Genomic DNA, 19,227 nt, shown 5'->3' on the forward strand with positions numbered 1-19,227 from the left:
AACATAACACAACAGAAATGCACTTCTGAGGTCAAAGAAGACTTTTATTGTTATTTTATTCTTCCCCAACCACAATGTTTATGAATGAATGACGAATTAGTAGCTTTCAAGTCCGCGTTAATCAAACAAAATATATCAGTTTGCAATATACACAGCAGGTTATATTTATAAGATATTGAATGCAAAGCAAAACAAATACTTCACCGTGTGGGAACTATTTACAGCTACATCTTTCTAAGGTCTGCAAGCTGGGGACCCCTGTCAGCCGCGAGAAAGAGTGTCATCTACCCACACGGGATGCTGGCAACTGGCGCCAAGCTCCAGCACGAGGTCCGGCAGATTCGAATCTGACTCTCTGCAGCCTGTTACATTCGTTACAAAGGTGTGCCCCCTCCTCTCAGACCTGGGAAACTGAGCAAGCCTTTTGGAGACTGGCCAGGTCTCCAAGACTACTCCTGTTCCCAAGCTCAAGGGAAGAGAAACGACGCCCATGTACTCTCTCTTATCAGGTCTAGTCTACTGTGAGAGCAAAACATCTTGGTTCTCTGGTACAAAAACACAGCTTGGAAAAATACAGAACTCCACGTTAAAGGCAATGGGCAGCTAACCTAAATATCAAATGCAATGTCATGTTAAAGGCAATAGGCAGCTAACCTAAATATCAAATGCAATGTCTAGTGTCATGTCAAAGCCAATAGGCATCTAAGCTGAATACAAAATGCAATGTCTTATATCATGTCAAAGCCCATAGGCAGCTGAGCTGAATATAAAATGCAATGTATAATATCATGTCAAAGCCAATAGGCAGCGGAGCTGAATATCATGTCAAAGCCAATAGGCAGTTAAGCTGAATACAAAATGCAATATATAATATCATGTCAAAGCCAATAGGCATGCAATGTCAAAGCCAATAGGCGGCTAGACTGGATACAGCATATCAAAGCCAATAGGCAGAATACAGAATGTAATGGCTAATGCAATGTCAAAGCCCATAGGCGGCTAAACTGAATACAGAAAGCAATGGCTAATGCCATGTCAAAGCCAATAGGCACAATACAGAATGTAATGACTAATGCAATGTCAAAGCCCATAGGCGGCTAAACTGAACAAAACATACCATGTGCTACTGGTGAACATTGAGCAACTAATATGCGCAGTGGTGAAACACAAAGTCATTGGTCAAAACAAAACTCCATCAAATAGCAGGACACGCCTGTAAGGTGATTCCTTTACCGTGAATCATCTGTTTCAGAGGAATGGTGCTATACCAGGGGAGCAGTTTGAGAGGCGGCAACCATGTCCTCCCTCTGTGAGGGTGGTTGCAGTCACAGTCTCCTGTTGAACCGAGCCAGTGGGGTCCAGCCGAGAGTTATCAATCCAATCCCAAGCATCTTTAGGGTCCATGAAGAAAGACATCTTGCAATCTTGTAATAGACAAAGTCACTACCGGAAAAGGAGGGAGTATCTAATTTCCAGTGCATGAAGACGCCAGTTAACTGAGAGGATGGAGTTCTGCCACGCTGCGCCGCCAGAGTGTAATCTGGGACTATCATGACCTGTGTGTTGTCAACTGCTATTTCCAGGAGCTTGCAGGGTTCTTGTAGAATTCAATTGCGGTCTAGTGACCCAGTTCAATCGAGAAGAAGGGCAGAAGAGCAGTTGAGGGAGAATACTGCATAGCCAATTTTCTGCATAGAAGACCCGGCCTTGTGCTTCAAACCCACAACGTGAATGTTGTTTCAACAGGAACATCCTTCTATAACTTCAGCTCTTTCCTCCAAAATACAGACTTGCTCCTGTAGGGTGTGCAGTTCCTTCTCAGCCTCACAGGCTTTTGGGTGTATCATGGAGTTTGCCTGTTCTGTATTTTGGACTTTGTCTGCCAAGTTGTGGTGGTCCGTCCGTAGTATGATTAGGTCCACTGCAAAAGTTTCTATCTTGTGTTCTAGTGAGGTAGGGGAGTTCTCTATCGCTGCCAGGACAGCGTCCAGTTTGCCTTCTATGGACATGGAGTCAGTGTTGGTGCTCTCAGCCGCCAGTTGGGATGCGGTCACAGAATGTACAGGGGTGTTTTGAGTCCCAAAGCGCAGGCGTCCCCTAGTGAGCAATAGGTTCTGCAGTCAATTGAGGGGATCCAAGCACGTAGAGGGAGCTGGGCCCGCTTGCAATTGCCAGTTAGTGTGCAGGGGTAACGCAGCATGATCAGACCAGCCTGCAACACTGGCGAGCAGTTGTAATATAGGAGGCATATGATTAATGCCCTGGAGGGGCAGCAAATAGACCATTCCCAACCAGTGAATGGAGAAGAAGCAACAACCAATTGGGCCCGGTTCGCACATCAGAGCTCCCTGATAATGTACAGCTTAAGCAGCCCCATGGAACCTGTCAGGGATAATGGTGGTCAGTGTAGTGAGCTCCTGACTTCGTTAAAGTAGAAGTCCCACATGAGTGAGCAGTGTCACCACGGGCTGGTGGCCAGTGCATGATTAATGTGGACGACAACAGCCTGTGGCATCAAAAGTAAAGTGGGAGCCAGATGAGTAGCATGTTGTTCAGGGGGAGGTGTATCTCCACTCCTAGCCCAATAGATAAGCAGTGCACCCCCAGGGTATTAAGGATTAGGGGGGTTAATCGGGGTCAGCCGGGCCCACAGGCCAAAAGGTTGGGAGGGGTGGAAGTCGAAAAAGAAGGCCTATATCCCAGAAAAACATAGGTCCGATGAGCGCAAGGCCCAGTCGGGCCGCGAGGGGCAGTGCCTCCCCTACCTTCCTCTAGCGTGGGCCCCCAGTGGGCGCAGACCCAGATCACAGAGTAGAGTCAGCCGGGGCGCTCCTCAGGCAGCATGTGCAAGTAGATTGCAGTGTTGTGGTGCGGGTACCGCAGTGTAGCTGTGGGCCAGCATAGGCCCCTGAGTGGTAGGGGTTGCTGAGACACCACCAGGAGGTCCCTACAGTCTGTGTCGCGTGTTGCCAGGTGATCCTACATCAAGCAGGGGCAGAAGGGTAGAAAACATAGCCGTGGAGAGCTCATCTCATGAGGCAGGAACAAAGTCTCAGGCTCCACAGGCAGCCAGCGCAGGTAATCCTCAGTGCCGGGGCTCAAGCTCGTGGACAGTGACGGTCATGGGGTCCACGGGGAGGCTCCCACAACAACGTTGTCTGATGTTTGCCAGCCTGCCTCTAGCTGGGGGAGGGTTTTTTTGACAAGGCAGCTTCAGTGTGCCGCAGGAGCAAGGCCTCTGCAGTGGCTCAGGGGCCAGGTCTATTGGTCTGCAATGTGGTGTGTGGCCGGCCGCCTGGGCAGCGGTCCCCATGCATGGAGACCAGTCAGTCAGCAGCCCCCGTAAAGTGGCACAAGCAGGTTGCAAGTGTCTGGCAATTCATGGCAGCGCCAGTAGCAGAGACGTTGGCACATGGGATGCAGGATGAGTGCCAGATAATGGGGTTATGATGCGGAGCTGCACTGTAGAGCACCCACCATGAACAATATTTATTAAGCCTACTTTTTGTCATACCCAAAAGTGCAAGCATCACAGAGGAAGGCTTTGGCGAGGGGTTCAATTACACTGCAGGAGAACTCGGAATGGAGTAGTGGGGGGCACTCTGAATCTTATGTAATTGGTGGAGACTTGGTTTCAAAAATGTATAGTATGCGACCAGCTCATAACTGTGTCATAATCAAGATGGGTGGTGCAGGGGTGGGGTGGGATACTCAGAGAGGCATATCTGTTAGAGGTACTCCAGGACATAATATAATTTGAATGCAGACACTACACACACAACGTCTGCACAAAGAAGGCCCTTAAACATAAGTTTAGGGACTGCAAAAAATCTGCATCACAACTAGGAAGGGAGAGTGGACCCCACTGCCCCAACAGAGGCTAATGTCTGGTAGATCAAGGAAATGATTACACGTGTAAAGGTCAGTGAAGATGTAAAAGTCAAGTTACAGAGTAATGGTTTTGCAGAGACACCACAGTCCTACTGTGCCAGTATGTCCAATGGTATCTGGGGGGATTTCATCAGAGGGGTACAATAGACACTGAGAAATCTTCCACAAGTGACGGTTCCGGTAAAAGTACCCTATTCTCAATTCACCAATCATTGCCTCACCAAGCTTCATTTTAGCAAGATACATATGGTGTACCTGGTCCTGAGACAGCAGTGGGTGTAGTGATAGCCCTGGTGGAACAGGAGTTAGAAAGTTATGATAATGAGTGCCATACATTCCCCAGGTGGTTCAATAAAGGCACTGTGGAAATCCGTGGGACGGGGTGAGAGAGACAGTGGGCTCCATTGATTCCGGTGATTGGTTAGTGGTAGTTTCAGGGTAGTGTGGGAGACTGCCCAATAAAACTGAAGGGCATCATCCTAGGCAATGTGCCTATGAGTTTCTCTTGTGCTCAAAATGGGGAAAGGAAAGCAAGCAAGGGGGGGGGAGGTCGGTGGCGTGTGTCACAGTGGAAGGATTGGGGTTATTTTGGTGACTGTATACTTCCTTTAGTGACTTAGTGCCCCTCTTTCCCCGTTTTCCCTCCTCCCTGGTTCCCGTCCCCCGTGCCCTCCGTGCCCCTCTCGTCCCTAGGAGGGACCGTACCTTCCAAAGCCACGACCTTCCGGGCCGTGGCTGGAATCTCGCGTCTTCTGGGTCTGTGTAGCCTTCAGCGTCTTGTTTCCCGTTCCGTCAAAGGGGTCCTGCGTCCTCGGGGTTTCACTCTCCTGCGCGTCCTCCTCTGGTCGGCGTCCTTGAAGTGACGTTCCGCACCGCTGCATCGTTGACCGTCCTGTCTTTAACTTCCTGAACCAGGAAGTTGATGCTGCCGCCGCGCCGTAGCGTCCCCTCGTTGCCAAGGCAGCGTAGTGATGTATCAATGCAGCCGGCGGAATGATGTCGGATCCGAGGCATTAGAGACGCGGTCTCCGAGACCCGTCTACAGGGGGGTCTTGGATTTTCGCTACAGCTGATGATACTAGTAAAGGCCTTATTAGGGAAGTAAGTTAGTTGGCGGGGTTGCTCCAAAAGAGACTTGAGGTGTCTCTAGGTGCCGGAAGATGGGCAGGGGGTCACTGCAAGTGGAGCCACCTCAATAGCCGGCAGTGAGCATGAAGAGGCGGGGAGTTCTATAGTTACCAAAGAGCTTCAGCGGTGAACAGGAGCACCAGGTCTCAAGGACTTTCCCCCCAAGAACTCAAATCTCTAGTTGTGTTACCTATAATAAAATGCCACGCCTGGCTTCCAAGTGCTATTGGCGTCCCAAAGAGGTCTCTCCTCTGCCAGGCCTCCTCCCAGATCCACAGCCTGCACCGAAGAAAGAATCGTGAATTTCCCCAAGGCAGTGCGTTCTTTTAGGAAGCCCTCCAGTACCACGAGCGGTCCCAATAGCACCATACGGTCCTTCAAGATTGCGGGGTAGGTGGTAAAGAGAGTTCCCAGTGGGTTCCAAGTAGTATGAAGCTACAATTTCAGCTGTCTCCCACTGCTGTATAGGCTCCCAACTCATTCCGCTAATTCCCACCTCAGGCACTGTCCAGAGGCACCGCCACATTCTGTTCAAGCGGCCGGCGTCATGCTCCGGGGCTCAGCATGCCACGTGGCAAATGTCGGAAAGTTTTCAGGTGCGGCGTAGGAGCTACTTGTCAGCTGGGGATAGGCGGCTTCGATGGAGAGTTCAGGCACGGCCCTGCAGGCCTATATTTATGGTGCAAGGTAGCCCTTCATCCGGTAGAAAGCACTTAGGACGGCAGTTTCACGCAGCTGGGTCACGAAGGATGAGAGCCGCAGGTCAGGGGGCTCTGCAGAAGGATCCCAGATGTGAGGATGACCATCCCAGCCCTGCAGTCAATCCCCCGGGCTCCCCGTTCACCTCCTTGGGGGTCTTGTCTCTCCCCCGCTCTTGCCCCAGCAGCAGACACCGCTTTCCAGGCCACAGCAAGTGTCGGCACCCTTGACGCCATGGCAGCACAATAGTCAGCCGCAACCCTCAGTCACCAAGGTCTGGGTTCTTGGATGACTTCTAGCCTCCGGGGATGTAAGCCCTTGTACTCCGGAGGCAGCAGCTGGAGCGAGGCGCATGAAAGATGGAGCCGTCGGACAATCTAGACCGCAATGGCAAAAGCACCACAATTCTTCAGGTGCCAGTGAAAGATCCCAGCTGATAGGCAACTCACAGGTTACGGTTGTTATGGCCGGGTCGTTGTGGGCTTCAGCGCGGCCCGGATGCGGTGGATGACACCAGGAGACATTCCTGAGGGACATTCCTGAGGGTAGGAGCTCCCCCAAAATGCGTATCACTCCATGTTCAAGATGGCTACGCCCCATCACTTCCAATTTTAACACTACATCCAGTCACTGGACATTCTAATGGTGCCTGCAACTGAGAAAACTAGAACTACCTTTCATTTCAACTTACCTTTAGCTGAGAGGCCCCTACCCATTCTCGCAATACTTCTATATGTGAGTTTGTGATTCACTTTTCATTTCTACTTCCTGTCCAGCTGAAAGGCTGTAGAACTTGATCCCATTCACACTCAAGCAACTGCAAGGCCCTGAATCACTAATACTATATCTACATTCAGCTGAGAGACCTTGCTTCACTATCCATTCCATTATTCCCTCCAATTGAGACCATGCACCCTTCCCCTTTGACACTTTACCTCTGGTCCCTACTTGCAAGAATTCCCACCCATATTATTCATACATGCCAAAAATTTAGAACTGGTGGACATTTAAAAAAATCGTAGTAATGGATTAGTCCCCCTTGACTTCTTGAAGCAGAGACAATTTCAGTTGAGAAACAACCAGAATAAAGCCTGCCAAATCGGGAGTCTCCCTCCTGAAGAGGGACTATTGGCATGTATGTTTGTTGCATACAAATGGATTTATTCCACTTAATCATTCCGACAATACCATCTCCACTTCAATGCGGGCTGACAGGGACAGTGATTTTCCCCAATTTTTTCTCCTAACCTCCATACCCCTGAACTGTCCAAAACCTGTTTGCTCCAAGACCTCCCATATACTGTGCAACTCCTACATCTCCATTGGTCGCTCTTTGTCCATCATCCACAACAGCAGCGAAGTTGCAGAGCTTTTCTCTTTCACTATGGATAGCCTTCCGTTAGCTTGCGTTCCGCGTCTAACTCACGCTCGGGCCTGGTCACGTGACTAACGTGATTTCGACGTCGTCGCTATGTCGGTAGTATTTCTTCTGCGGTTACCAGTTAATAGCGGCAACCGGATTTTGGAGAAAAAATAACGGACTGTATATGGAAATTGTGCATGGGTAGGCACACTAGGCGCAAGTTGCCGGTCTTATGCATAGCCTTTACGCCGGTCCTATGAACTGAAGCGGTTAAAATACAAGTAAGACATTTGCATATTGTAAGGACTGTGCACCTGCACCAAGTACGTTTTTATAATAATGAGTGAAGTAAAATCCTTGTTTTTGTGGTCTGCAGTTGGTACTGCAATCGGAGCCGCTGCAGGAGTGGGTTTTGCGTATTATAGTCAACAGTCTAGAGTCAGGAAAACTCAGGCCGAAAAGGTGAAAGAGGAGGTGCAAAAAAAGAAGGCTGCAGGTGGAGTGGGAAAGAATAGAGCAAAACAGCCAGGAAAACGTGACGAAAAGGAACGTGATGAGCAACACCCTCGACCAAAATGGATTGTTGCTGCATCTTCTGAAGATGAAGCAGAGTTCCCAGAAAAGAAGCAGGAAAAAGAAAATGAACAATTAGATGCTGCTCTTAATACCGTGGACCAACTGAAATCTCCAATGGAAAGAAACCGGGACGCTTTAAATGCTTTGGAAAACAAACTGCCAAAGTCGAACTTGCCGAATCCAAATAGAGAGCCGAGTAATTACAAAACCAAAAGCGCAGACCTATCCCAATCTGCCTTTCTTTATTTGGTTGACTCAACTGAAGACATTTACATAACTTCAAATGGAAGGTGAGTTCTAGGTAAAAGGACTCCAATCAGAAAGTGACGTGCTTCAGTTCTTTTGTATACTGTATACAACATGTTCAAGATTCACCTCTGCCACTGAGCCTTTCAAAACTACTACCTGTGTAGGAAAAAACAACAACAAATGAGCTGGTCATGTATGGTTTCTATTTTATCTGATTGGTAGCAATTAGCGTTTTGGTCATACAAATAACTTATATACAGAAAATCCGAGTTGCTTTATGTTGCACATTGATATTGGTCACACATGATGTGCGTAAGTATCCATTAGTATGTTTTCTCTACTAGCAGATCTTCCCTTGCCTTTTTCTATCAATTGCATCTAATATTCCATTATCCAAGAACGCATTGGCACCTACTCTATGGGTTAGGAAGCATTTGCACCCTTTGAGTTTGAATTTGCACAATGTTCAGTATGTATTTTAACTGTAAAAGTTTCTAAAATATGTAATTTTTTGTTATATGATTTAATCTGCAGCTTCAGTTGCTGTTAATTTGTTATTGAAAACACAGTACAAAGACCAAAAGATTTTTTTGGAGTCCCTGGCAGACAGTGTTGAATATCGGGACAGCCGAGTATGAAGTTGGCTTAATTTTAATTTGAGCACATGTGACGGATTTCCTTCCAGCCCCCTACAGTCCCTGCCTCGTATTCTCCCTCTTGAATCAGATTGGATGAGAGGCCATTTAGTTGTGGCGAGTGTACTCAATCTGTACAAACATAATCATTACGTTTTTCCATTACCACCAACACATGTGGGATTTTCCTTGGGGTAGCTTGAAAGTGAAAGTTTTTTTTGACGATTTCTCTCATAAGCGCTGAAAAGTTTGCAAATTTACTATGTATTATGTTTACATTGTGTGTATGTCTGACATTGCTGTGACTTTTACTTCACACTTTGAGTGATGCTTTATCTGAAGTTGAGCAACAATAAAAAAAATTCAAGCTTACGCGTTAAGAATTTTCAATTCTATTAAGGACACGGAGGCGAGGATTATGCTTCTCTTTCTATGCTTTATTTTCATACAGCAGCCAATAGGAGAAGAGGGGTTATCAACACAATCTCCGTTCTCAGACGGCGGACTTGGGAAAGGACACAAGGAATCATGCTGAACGGGGGAAATGCATAAGCTCAATGGGGTGACAAGTCTTGGAGAAAGGCATTGGTGGCCATCGCTTCCGGATCTGGTCTCCAGCTGAAGAAGAGAGGAAGCTGGCGATTCAATCTCGAGGCAAATAGATCTTTCGAGAAAGGGCCCCATTTCTGGTTGAGAGTGGCGAACACTTTTGGGAGGAGCATCCAATCGCTGGAATCCCGCAGGAATCTGGAATTCCAATCCGCCACTGTGTTGCGAGTCCCCGGAAGGTTCTCCGCAATCACAGAGATGCGATGTTGGAGGAAATATTGCCAGAAATCCCTGGCAATGCGAGCTAAGGTCTGCGATCTCGTGCCCCCCAGTTTGTTCACATATCTGACCGCGGAGATGTTGTCCATTCTCAAGAGAATGCAACAATCCGCCTTCGGAGGAGACACACTCTGGATTACAAAGGATCCGGCTAAAAGTTCCAGGCAGTTGATGTGGAGGCGGAGTTCCTCCTCTGACCAACGGCCCCCCGTGGTCCCATCCCCACAACGGGCTCCCCAGCCCCATATGCTGGCATCCGATTCCAGAATAACATCCAGGGACGTGCCGAAAATCGCTCGCCCATTCCAGGCCTCCATGTGCTCTAACCACCAGGTTATCTCCGAGCGGACCTCTGGATTCAGAGGAACTAAGTCCGTATAAGACAAGCCCTTCTGGAGGTGAGAAATCTTGAGCCGTTGGAGGGCTCTGTAGTGTAACGGACCCGGGAAAATAGCCTGGATCGAGGATGATAAAAGACCCACCATCCTGGCTAAACTCCTCAATGACACTTTCTGTCTGGACAAAAGGAGGCTCAATTCCTTCTTGATATTGCGCACCTTCAGAGGAGGAAGGATCAACTGAGCTGTCACCGAGTCTATCTTGAAGCCCAGAAACTCGATCTGTTGAGACGGGCGGAGACAAGACTTGGGCTGATTGATTATGAAGCCCAGATCCCGAAGAAGCTGGATCGTCCAAGACAAATGGACCTGAAGGAGAAGGGGGTCCTGAGCCATAATGATCAGGTCGTCGAGGTAAACTATCAGACGCACACCCCATGCGCGAAGGGATTCCCACCACAGGCCTCATCACGTTGGTGAAGCACCAAGGAGCGGAGGAAAGCCCAAAAGGAAGTACTTGAAACTCGAAGCACTGGCCTTGCCAGAGAAACTGAAGGAAACGCCGGTGAGGCGGGAAAATAGGAACGCTTAGATAAGCGTCCTTTAGGTCTAGCCGCACTAACCAATCTGCTTCTTGCAGTATATCTCCGAGGAGATGGATTCCTTCCATCCTGAAATGTCGGTAGACCACCCATGCATTGAATTCCTTGAGATTTAGGACCAAACGCAATCCTCCCCCTTTTTTGTCTACCAGAAAAATGGGGCTTAGGAAACCCGTGGGATGGGGAACAGTTTGGCAAATAGCACCCTTCTTGAGGAGCGCTTGAACCTCCAAGTCTATGATGTCTATATCGGGACGGGAAAAATGGGGAAGAGGAGGAGGGGATTGTTGATAAGGGGTCTGGTAAAATTCCAATCTGAACCCTTGAACGGTCTGTAACAGCCAGGGGTCCCTGGATAATTTTTTCCATTCCGTCAAACAAGTTTGGACCCTGCCCCCAAGAACCACCTCGGAAGGGTGGATTATTCTCACCTGAATTGGTGCGATCCTGGGTATCTCTTTGCTGACCTCTGTATGAGTTCTTGCGGTACCGGCCCCTACCTCCTCGGGACGAGATGGATAGAAGGTGGAGCCTGCTTGTTGCTCTTTGTAATATCCACGGCCCCTGGACAGGGCATCTCGTCTGGGGCCTTGATAATAGGAGCGGCCAGACGAGCGACCCCGCAGACGTCCGGCTCTCCGAAAAAGAGTCTCTCTGAAGACTTTTTTGAGCGACAGTTGGGCTTTATCCATGGTATTGAAGGTCGCAGCAAATTTGGCTAAGTCCTTAATGAAGGGGGCCCGAAAAGGAGACCCTGGGCCACAGGGCCCGCCTCAGATGTGGCGAGTTCAGTGAGCTGAGGGTCGATTCTCATTAGGATAGATCGCCTCCTTTCTGTTGATAAGGCCACGTTGGCATTGCCTAGATGGCAAATGGCTCGCTGAGCCCACCCTACCAGGATGTCAGGATCGATAGGGGATTGAGACTCCTTGGCTACGTAAGCCACCTCCAAGATCTTTGCTAGAGGGCCAGAGAGGTCCAGGAGCTTGTCTTGGCAAGAGCGCCAAGCACGGTCTAGACCCTTTTTGGGGTCCTTAGCCCATTTCTTTAAGAAGGTGACCATCGTAGGATAAACGTCTGGTGTATCCGTGACCTTACCCTCCAAGTCTGGGCAAGGGCACTCAGCGCAAAGCCTGGCCATCACGTCCTCGTCGAAACCTGCTCTATGGTTTTGGTGGTATTCTGCCACCTCGGGCGGTGGAACCCAGCTTGGGGAGCGGGGGTGGATGATCTCCTCCGGGCTGAAGGTCAAGACACGAGGGGCTTTGGGAGGCGGGGCTTTAGCAGTCTCCGACTTCTTGCGTTTGCTCGGGCCCAGCCGGTCCCCGAGATCCTCCTCAGAATCAGACTTGGATGAAGATTTGGAGGACGACTGGTCTGAATCTGAACCATAAGTATCTTGCGCTTGAGAGGAGCTATAACCGTGCTCCTTTTGAATGGAGGAGGCCAATTTCCTGAAAATGTCGGAGTGGGCCCAAGACTTGGCTTTAGCCTTACCTTTGGAGGTAGAGGGCTGGTCAGATAATGCCTCATCCGAAGGCGCAATGTGGGGCAGCCAACCTTTTTGGCGCACAAAGCTCTCAAAATGATGGGTGAGGGGCCCCAGAGCCTTCGCCAGTGCCTTATTTACCGAGAGCTGCACGGTATTGTCTAGCGCGCCCACCAAATTATCATCAAGAAAGGGAGGCTCACTCCCAAAATATTCCTCGTCCTCATAAGTATATGACTGGGCCATAATATCTCTGTCACGTGGAAAACGTGGATTCTGGGTAGTACAAGACTACAATCAGGGGTAGTGCAAACCCCAGCAGGCTGCAAGCAGCAGGGATAAAACACTGCTTTACAAAGATTTAGAGTGTGGAGGGAGCCAGCCTGCAGCACTCTAGGCAGCTCCTAATTTGATTTATCCAACCCTGGTCACAACGTGATGCCAGGGCGTCAGGGAGTGAAGAAGAAGCGGTCAGGCAAAAAAACTATAGGCAGCGATAGCTAAAAATGCTGCACAACCCTTGCAAAGGCTTCAGGAATCGTCGCTGGGAAATACTAGGCACTCGCACCGTCTCGTTCTCTGTCCGCACCTTTAATTAAAAAACAGGCGCCAGGAGAACGAGCAAGCGCGGGTGCGCGTCTAGAGAGGGCGCGCAAGCGAGGAGAGAGAGAGAGCGCGAGAGCGCGTGCGCGTCAGGCCGCAGGTTAAAAACAGCTGATCCGCCTCAACCTACGGAGAATATCTCCGAGCCGGGAAAGACCCAACACACTCCCGCTCCACAGAAAAAATGCCGCGTGACCAAACACAGCGCGAATAGCAAACACCGTCAGAAGAAACAATGGCAAGGTAAAGAGGTAATGCACTTAACTGGCTGCGGAAGCAGCAAAGAAAGAGGAAGTTCATTGAATTTACTAGGTATTATGTTTACATTGTGTGTATGTCTGACATTGCTGTGACTTATACTTCACACTTTGAGTGATGCTTTATCTGAAGTTGAGCAACAATAACTTATGTCATGGAAGGGTGCTATACTATCAATATCAGGAATACTCGTTGCGCATTTTGAAATGTTCATTTGACATGTACTGGCACTTCATGTAGGAGGCTGGCCTGGTTTATAGTGGGTACATAAGGTATTTACACCTTATACCAGATCCAGTTATCCCTTATTTGTGAAATGTAGGCAGTGTTGTAGCAGCTTAGGCTGTCTAGCGGTAGCTGTAGCAGAGCAGCTTTGGTTGAACTAGGAGACATGCAAAGCTCCTGCAATACCACTTATAGTTACTCAGTACTTATACACAATAAAATACAATACTCAGTGTTACCAAAAATGAAGGTACTATATTTTAGTGACACAAGGTTAAAAATATCTTAGAAGCAATACTCCTTCTGGAGGTAAGTATTATACACAGTATATACACTAGAGACCAAAATCAGGTAAGTAAAGAGTCACAGAATAGTGCAAACAGTGGAAAATACAATAGGACGCAATAGGCCTAGGGGCAACACAAACCATATACTAAGAAAGTGGAATGCAAATCACGAATTCCCCTTTAGGCAAGTGTAGTGTGTTCAGGGGCGCTGGGAGCATAATAAAACACCAAAGGTAAGTGAAACACCCCACCCCAGGGCCCAGGAAGGTAGGAGTAAAGTACTGCAAGTTTCCTCAGGACACACTACAAGTCGTGATAAGATCCAACTGTTCCATTAAAACAGATTTTAAATTGCAATTCAAATGAGTGGAAGAAGTATTTCTTGTGTTTTATTTGAATTCTTAATTTATTGGGACTTAAATGTTTATTTTTTAAGTATTCATTTAAATAAATAATTTGATACTGTAATTAATATATAGTGATCTGGGGCAGTGACCTCTAGTGAAAGGGTGCATGCACTTTTTCACACAGGCTGCAAAGGCAGGCCTGCAGACACATTTTGCATGGGTTCCCATAGGTGGCATAATATATGCTTCAGCACATGGGGTACCCCTTGTGCCCCAATGCCGTGGGAACCTAGGTACCATATTCTAGGGACTTACATGGGTGTAGCCGTATGCCAACTGTGAGGTGCACAAAGTCAGGGACAACCAAATTTAGAGGGAGAGAGGACAGTCACTGGGGTCCTGGTTAGCAGGATCCCAGTGAGCACAGTCAAAAACACACTGACAGCAGGCAGAAAGTGGGGGTAACCATGCCAACATGAGGGTACTTTCCTACATAAGCCCATCCCCAAATAAAGGACAATGTGTCAACATCAGGGCAGTGCTTGCTCTACGGGTGACTAAAATGCAAAAACACAGCCTTTATGCAAGAGCATAATTCATGCATTGTGTTTATATGCAGTTTGTTAACCTTTTGCATTGCAGACTTTCACCTTGAAAAGCACTATTTACGATGTTTGCAATAACTGTTCTCTGGCAAGGTATTGCTGCAGACTTACTGAGAGTGTTAGGGTGTGATCCCTTTCTAGGACCTTCCAGAAGCTTTCTCTGTAGCATGACTGGGTGTGGGCTGGGCCAGACTCTATATTAGGGAGCCAGCCCGGCTCCACGTGCTCACTATTCAGAGGTCCCAGTGCAGAGCAGCAGCATTCTCCTGAGCTCCTGTTCCGGAGGCCTACCTTGACGTTCCAGGCCTGCCCCGCATTCTTTTGGTGATCCTTGAGCAGGGTGATAAGACGGAGGTCGGGCTGGGCCCCCGACCCCGTTCTAAGAGACTTTTGAGTTTTGGGGCCTACTCGTGAAACTTTCAGAGTACGCAAATCATTGCTCTGATGCAGATCTTGGTATTCAGATCGGATCGGCAAAGGCTTTCATGATCATTTCATGGCATTTGCATATTCTTGTTTGAATCGGCAGTGTGCGCGATTCATTCACCGCATGTACATCTTGGTGTTCAGATCGGCAAAGGCTTCTGCTATCATTTCATGGCATTTGCATATTCTTGTTGGAATCGGCAGTGTGTGCGATTAATTTCCCGCATTTAAACCTTGGTGTTCATATCGCTTACAGTGAGCGCGATAATTTCATGGCATTTGCATATTCTTGTTGGAATCATCAGTGCGCGCGATTAATTTCTCGCATTTAAAACTTGATGTTCAGGTCGCTTACAGAGTGCACAACCATTTCATGGCATTTGCATACACTTGTTGGAATCGACAGTGTTCACAATTAATTTTCCACATTTAAATCTTGATGTTCAGATCGCTTACAGTGTGCGCGATCATTTCATGGCAATTAAAACTCTGATGTGTAGTGTTTCCGGAAGTGCACATAATTATTCCAGGGCCTTTTGAATTTTTTGCAAAAGTGCTAAATTCAAGATATTACTTTCTTTGTGAATATTAAGTCCATAGTACAGTTCCTACTGTTTTCCAGGGAATGTTCCAGATTACTTTTTGTCCTCATGTAAAGATGCAGTGTTTGTTCTGAAACTTTATTCTAGAAGGTTCTTGTATTCCTAGACAGTATGCAACAATTCATGAAAAGTTCATATGAAACATTGTATTAACCATTCGTGATTCCTTTCCAGGTACCCAGACTTCTTGAGGTCTAGTTATAGTCCTTTCTTAAGTTATCCATGGTTCCAGTATGACAACTCTTAGAATCGTAGTCTAGTGAATATCAACGTGATATACCTTGATATTTTGTTGTCTAACCTTTTGCTTCCTACAGGTCTCCTTCCCAGCTGTTCCCTTCCTAATCCCCTTTCTCCCCGCTTGGGCTCTCTCAGGCTCTGTGATATTTCTATCAGAGTTTTGGAGCTGTCTAGTGGTGGACATGTTGGGAGCGTACGCAGGCCCAGAGGATCTGGTCTCCCTGACACAATGAGTCTAATCTTGTCCAGATGAGTCTTCATTGTCTAAGTGGAAATATCTGCAGAGTCCATCAGCATTAGAGTGGTTACTCCCAGATCTATATTCCACTGTATAGTCCATTCCCTATAGGGACATGGACTACCTCGAAAGTTTGGGATTTTTAGCTTTCATTTGTTTTAGCCATAGAACAGGCTTGTGGTCGGTTTGAACAAGAAAGTGAGTGCCAAACAAGCATGGCCTCAGCTTCTTCAAAGCCCACACCACAGCAAAGGCCTCTCTGTCTATGGCTGACCAAATCTTTTCCCTTGGGTTCAACCTTCTGCTTATAAAAGCTACAGGTTGATCCTGGTCATCTGTATTCAGTTGTGACAATCCCTCCCTCAGAAGCATCTGTCTGTACTATGAATTGCTTAGAGTAGTCAGGGCTTCTTAAAATATGAGCAGAGCACATGGCTTGTTTCAAGTAATCAAAAGCTTTTTGGCAGCTAGCTGTCTATAAAACTTTCTTAGGCATTCTTTTGGAAGTGAGGTCATTTAGAGGGGCTGCAGTGGAGCCACAATTCTTAATGAACCTCCTGTAGTACACAGTGAGACATAGCAAGGCTCTCACTTGGGTCTGTGTAGAAGGGGCAGCCCAATTCAGAATAGTCTGGATTTTCCACTGTACTGGTTGAATCTGGCCTTCACCTATCAGGTGACCCAGATATACCACCTTCCCCTGCCCTATCTGGCCATTAGAGGCCTTGATAGTGAGGCCTGCCTTTTCCCTTTCCAGTATGACAACTCTTAGAATCATAGTCTAGTGAATATCAACGTGATATACCTTGATATTGTGTTGTCTAACCTTTTGCTTCCTACAGGTCTCCTTCCCAGCTGTTCCCTTCCTAATCCCCTTTCCCCCCGCTTGGACTCTCTCAGGCTCTGTGATATTTCTATCAGAGTTTTGGAGCTGTCTAGTGGTGGACATGTTGGGAGCGTACGGAGGCCAGCGGATCTGGTCTCCATGACAGAATAGTGCGCCCACAAATTACTTATCCTCCTGGTTTGCGTGTGTTCTCAACATGGCCACATTGGACGAGCTAGTCAAGGTTATCACGCAGCTCCAAGCAGAGGTAGTGTCATCAAAGGATACAGCAGCCAGCTTAGCTGAGAGAGTGAGTCAGTTGCAGGAAAGGGTGGAAAAGAAGGCACAAAGTCCTTTGGGTGTGTCTTGGCCTGGTCCTTCTTCTCAAGCTTCTGGAGGTAATCCTCCTACGAACATTTCCCTCAACGTTCGTTCAGCCATTCCCCTAGCTCCTCCAGAACGTTTCTCAGGCGATCCCCTGAAAGCGCAATCCTTCCTGGTTCAAGTGGAATTACATTTTACCTGCCGACCACACACTTTCCCTGATGCCCAGTCCAGGGTGGCCTTCTTGTTATCATACCTGACTGGAGACCCAGCCACCTGAGCAATTCCTCTTGTGCGCAAAGACAGTCCCCTGCTTTACAATTAGAGACATTTTGATCGTAGAACTGTGACATTGTCGGCAGACTGTGAACTATTAGACTTATGACAGGGTAACAAGGATCTAGTGTCTTACTTAGCTAACTTTAATCCTGGCCTGAAGAAAAGCAAGCTGCCTTGTTTTACAAATGACTCAAGGATGAGTTAAAGGACATCCTTGCTCAAATTGACCCGCAGCCTACAGATTGTCAAGATCTAATAAACCTTGTTTTGAGACTGGATCATCGTCTAGCAGAACGAAGGGGAACACGCAAAAAGACTGAGAAATACTCCTGGCGTGTTCACAATAATAAAGAATCAAGAACCCAGAAAGAGAGAACTCCAGAACCTACGGAAATCGGAACAATCAGGAGGCCTTTGACCAAAGACGAAAAGGACCTATGTACAATGAATGGACAATGTCTTTATTGCGGGCGCAAGGGTCATTTCGCCAAAGAGTGTCCAATCAAACCAAAGAGCAAATGAGGTCCTGTCCAGAAACTTGCAGCCAATGCACAAGTCGAGTCGGAAAACTAAATCACCCAAGATGTAAAGAAGGGGTTGCTTTTTGGTGTCACCGTGGACCCTTCACAGCCCAGACATCTCAAGCTGGGCCTAAGAGTTCAAGTAAAGAAAAAGAACTATTTCAAGAAGGCCCTCGTAGATTCTGGGGCTACCGGGAACTTTGTTGATGCCCAGTTGGTTCGCGCGTGGGGGATCCCATACACCGAGAAAAAGACTCCAGAAATAATACAAGCAGTAGATGGAAAACTCTTGACTGGAGGCCCAGTAACTCTTCAGACTGTCCCCTTGTCGGTGATCTGTGAGGGGGGGGGATCAAAAAAACAAACATAAAGAGAAACTCATCTTTGATGTGATCCATGCTCCTCAGTATGGAATTATCCTTGGCTTAACCTGGTTAACTCATCACAATCCTGAGATTAACTGGGCAGAACGGAAAGTCGTGTTCTCTTCTGCCCTATGTAATAAAAATGCTTCCAGACGTCTCATGTCACCAAAAGTTGTAACTCTTACATAGCCACTGCAGCGGAGAAAGAAGTAAAGTTGCCCAGACAGTATTCGTCCTATGAAGATGGATTCGATGAAAAAAAAAAAAAGCAGAAACCTTGCCTCCTCATAGACCTTATGACTGCCAAATTGATCTAACTCCAGGTGCGATACTCCCCAGCTGTCGTGTATGCGCCTTGTCAGAACATGAAAAGTATCTAGATCAATTCTTAGAGAATGGCTTCATCTGACCTCCCAAGTCTCCTGCAGCCTCCCCTTTGTTTTTTGTCCCTAAGGAGAAATGGGGACCTTCGAACCTGTATTGACTATAGGGGTTTGAACAAGGTCACAATCAAGAACAAATACCCCTTGCCCCTGATTCCTGTCTTGTTGGACCGAGTGAAAAAAGCAAAAATCTACACTAAGCTCGATCTACGAGGTGCTTACCATTTAGTCAGAATGAGAGAAGGCGACAAATGGAAAACTGCGTTCAAGACAAGATATGGTCTCTTTGAATACACCGTCATGCCTTTTGGGCTGTGCAGTGCTCCAGCAGCATTTACATTTTTCCTGAATGACATTCTTAGAGAGTATCTTGACATATTTGCAATACTCTATATCAATGACATTTTGATCTACTCCGACAATGGAATCGAACATGTACAACATGTCAAGAAAATTCTCACAGCTCTCCGAAAGCATCATTTATATTGCAAACTAACCAAGTGTGAGTTTCATGTTACCACAGTTGAGTTTTTAGGGGTTATCCTTACCCCTCAAGGTATGGTCATGGCAGAAAAGAAAGTACAAGATGTATCTGATTGGCCCACTCCAAAGACTGTTCGAGATGTACAGTGTTTCCTGGGGTTTGCAAACTTTTATTGCAGGTTTATAAACCATTCCTCTCAAACAATGGCCACAATCACCAAGTTATTGAGGGAGAAAGAAAAATTTGTATGGTCTCCAGAAGCTGACCAAGCCTTCTCAACTTTGAAAGAAGCCTTTTCCACTGCCACAGTCTTGACTCACCCTGACGTGGATCGTCCATTCATAGTGGAAGCTGATGCTTCAGATGTGGCAATTGGTGCAGTCTTATCACAACGAAGTAAAGACACTGGCCAACTT

The 19,227-nt window shown here is 47.4% G+C and overlaps 1 protein-coding gene across 1 annotated transcript in view; it reads left to right on the top strand.

Annotated features, from left to right (window-relative positions):
- The first annotated feature begins 7,252 nt into the window (after positions 1–7,252).
- Positions 7,253–19,227, top strand: part of LOC138259748 (regulator of microtubule dynamics protein 3-like) — a 72,487-nt gene continuing 60,512 nt past the window's right edge. The window contains exon 1 of the mRNA XM_069207639.1: positions 7,253–7,947. Coding sequence (XP_069063740.1) covers positions 7,421–7,947 — 527 coding nt within the window. The 5' untranslated portion in view covers positions 7,253–7,420. The remainder of the gene's footprint in view (positions 7,948–19,227) is intronic.

Source organism: Pleurodeles waltl, chromosome 9 (assembly GCF_031143425.1).
Source record: "Pleurodeles waltl isolate 20211129_DDA chromosome 9, aPleWal1.hap1.20221129, whole genome shotgun sequence".
NCBI classification, from domain to species: Eukaryota; Metazoa; Chordata; class Amphibia; order Caudata; family Salamandridae; genus Pleurodeles; species Pleurodeles waltl.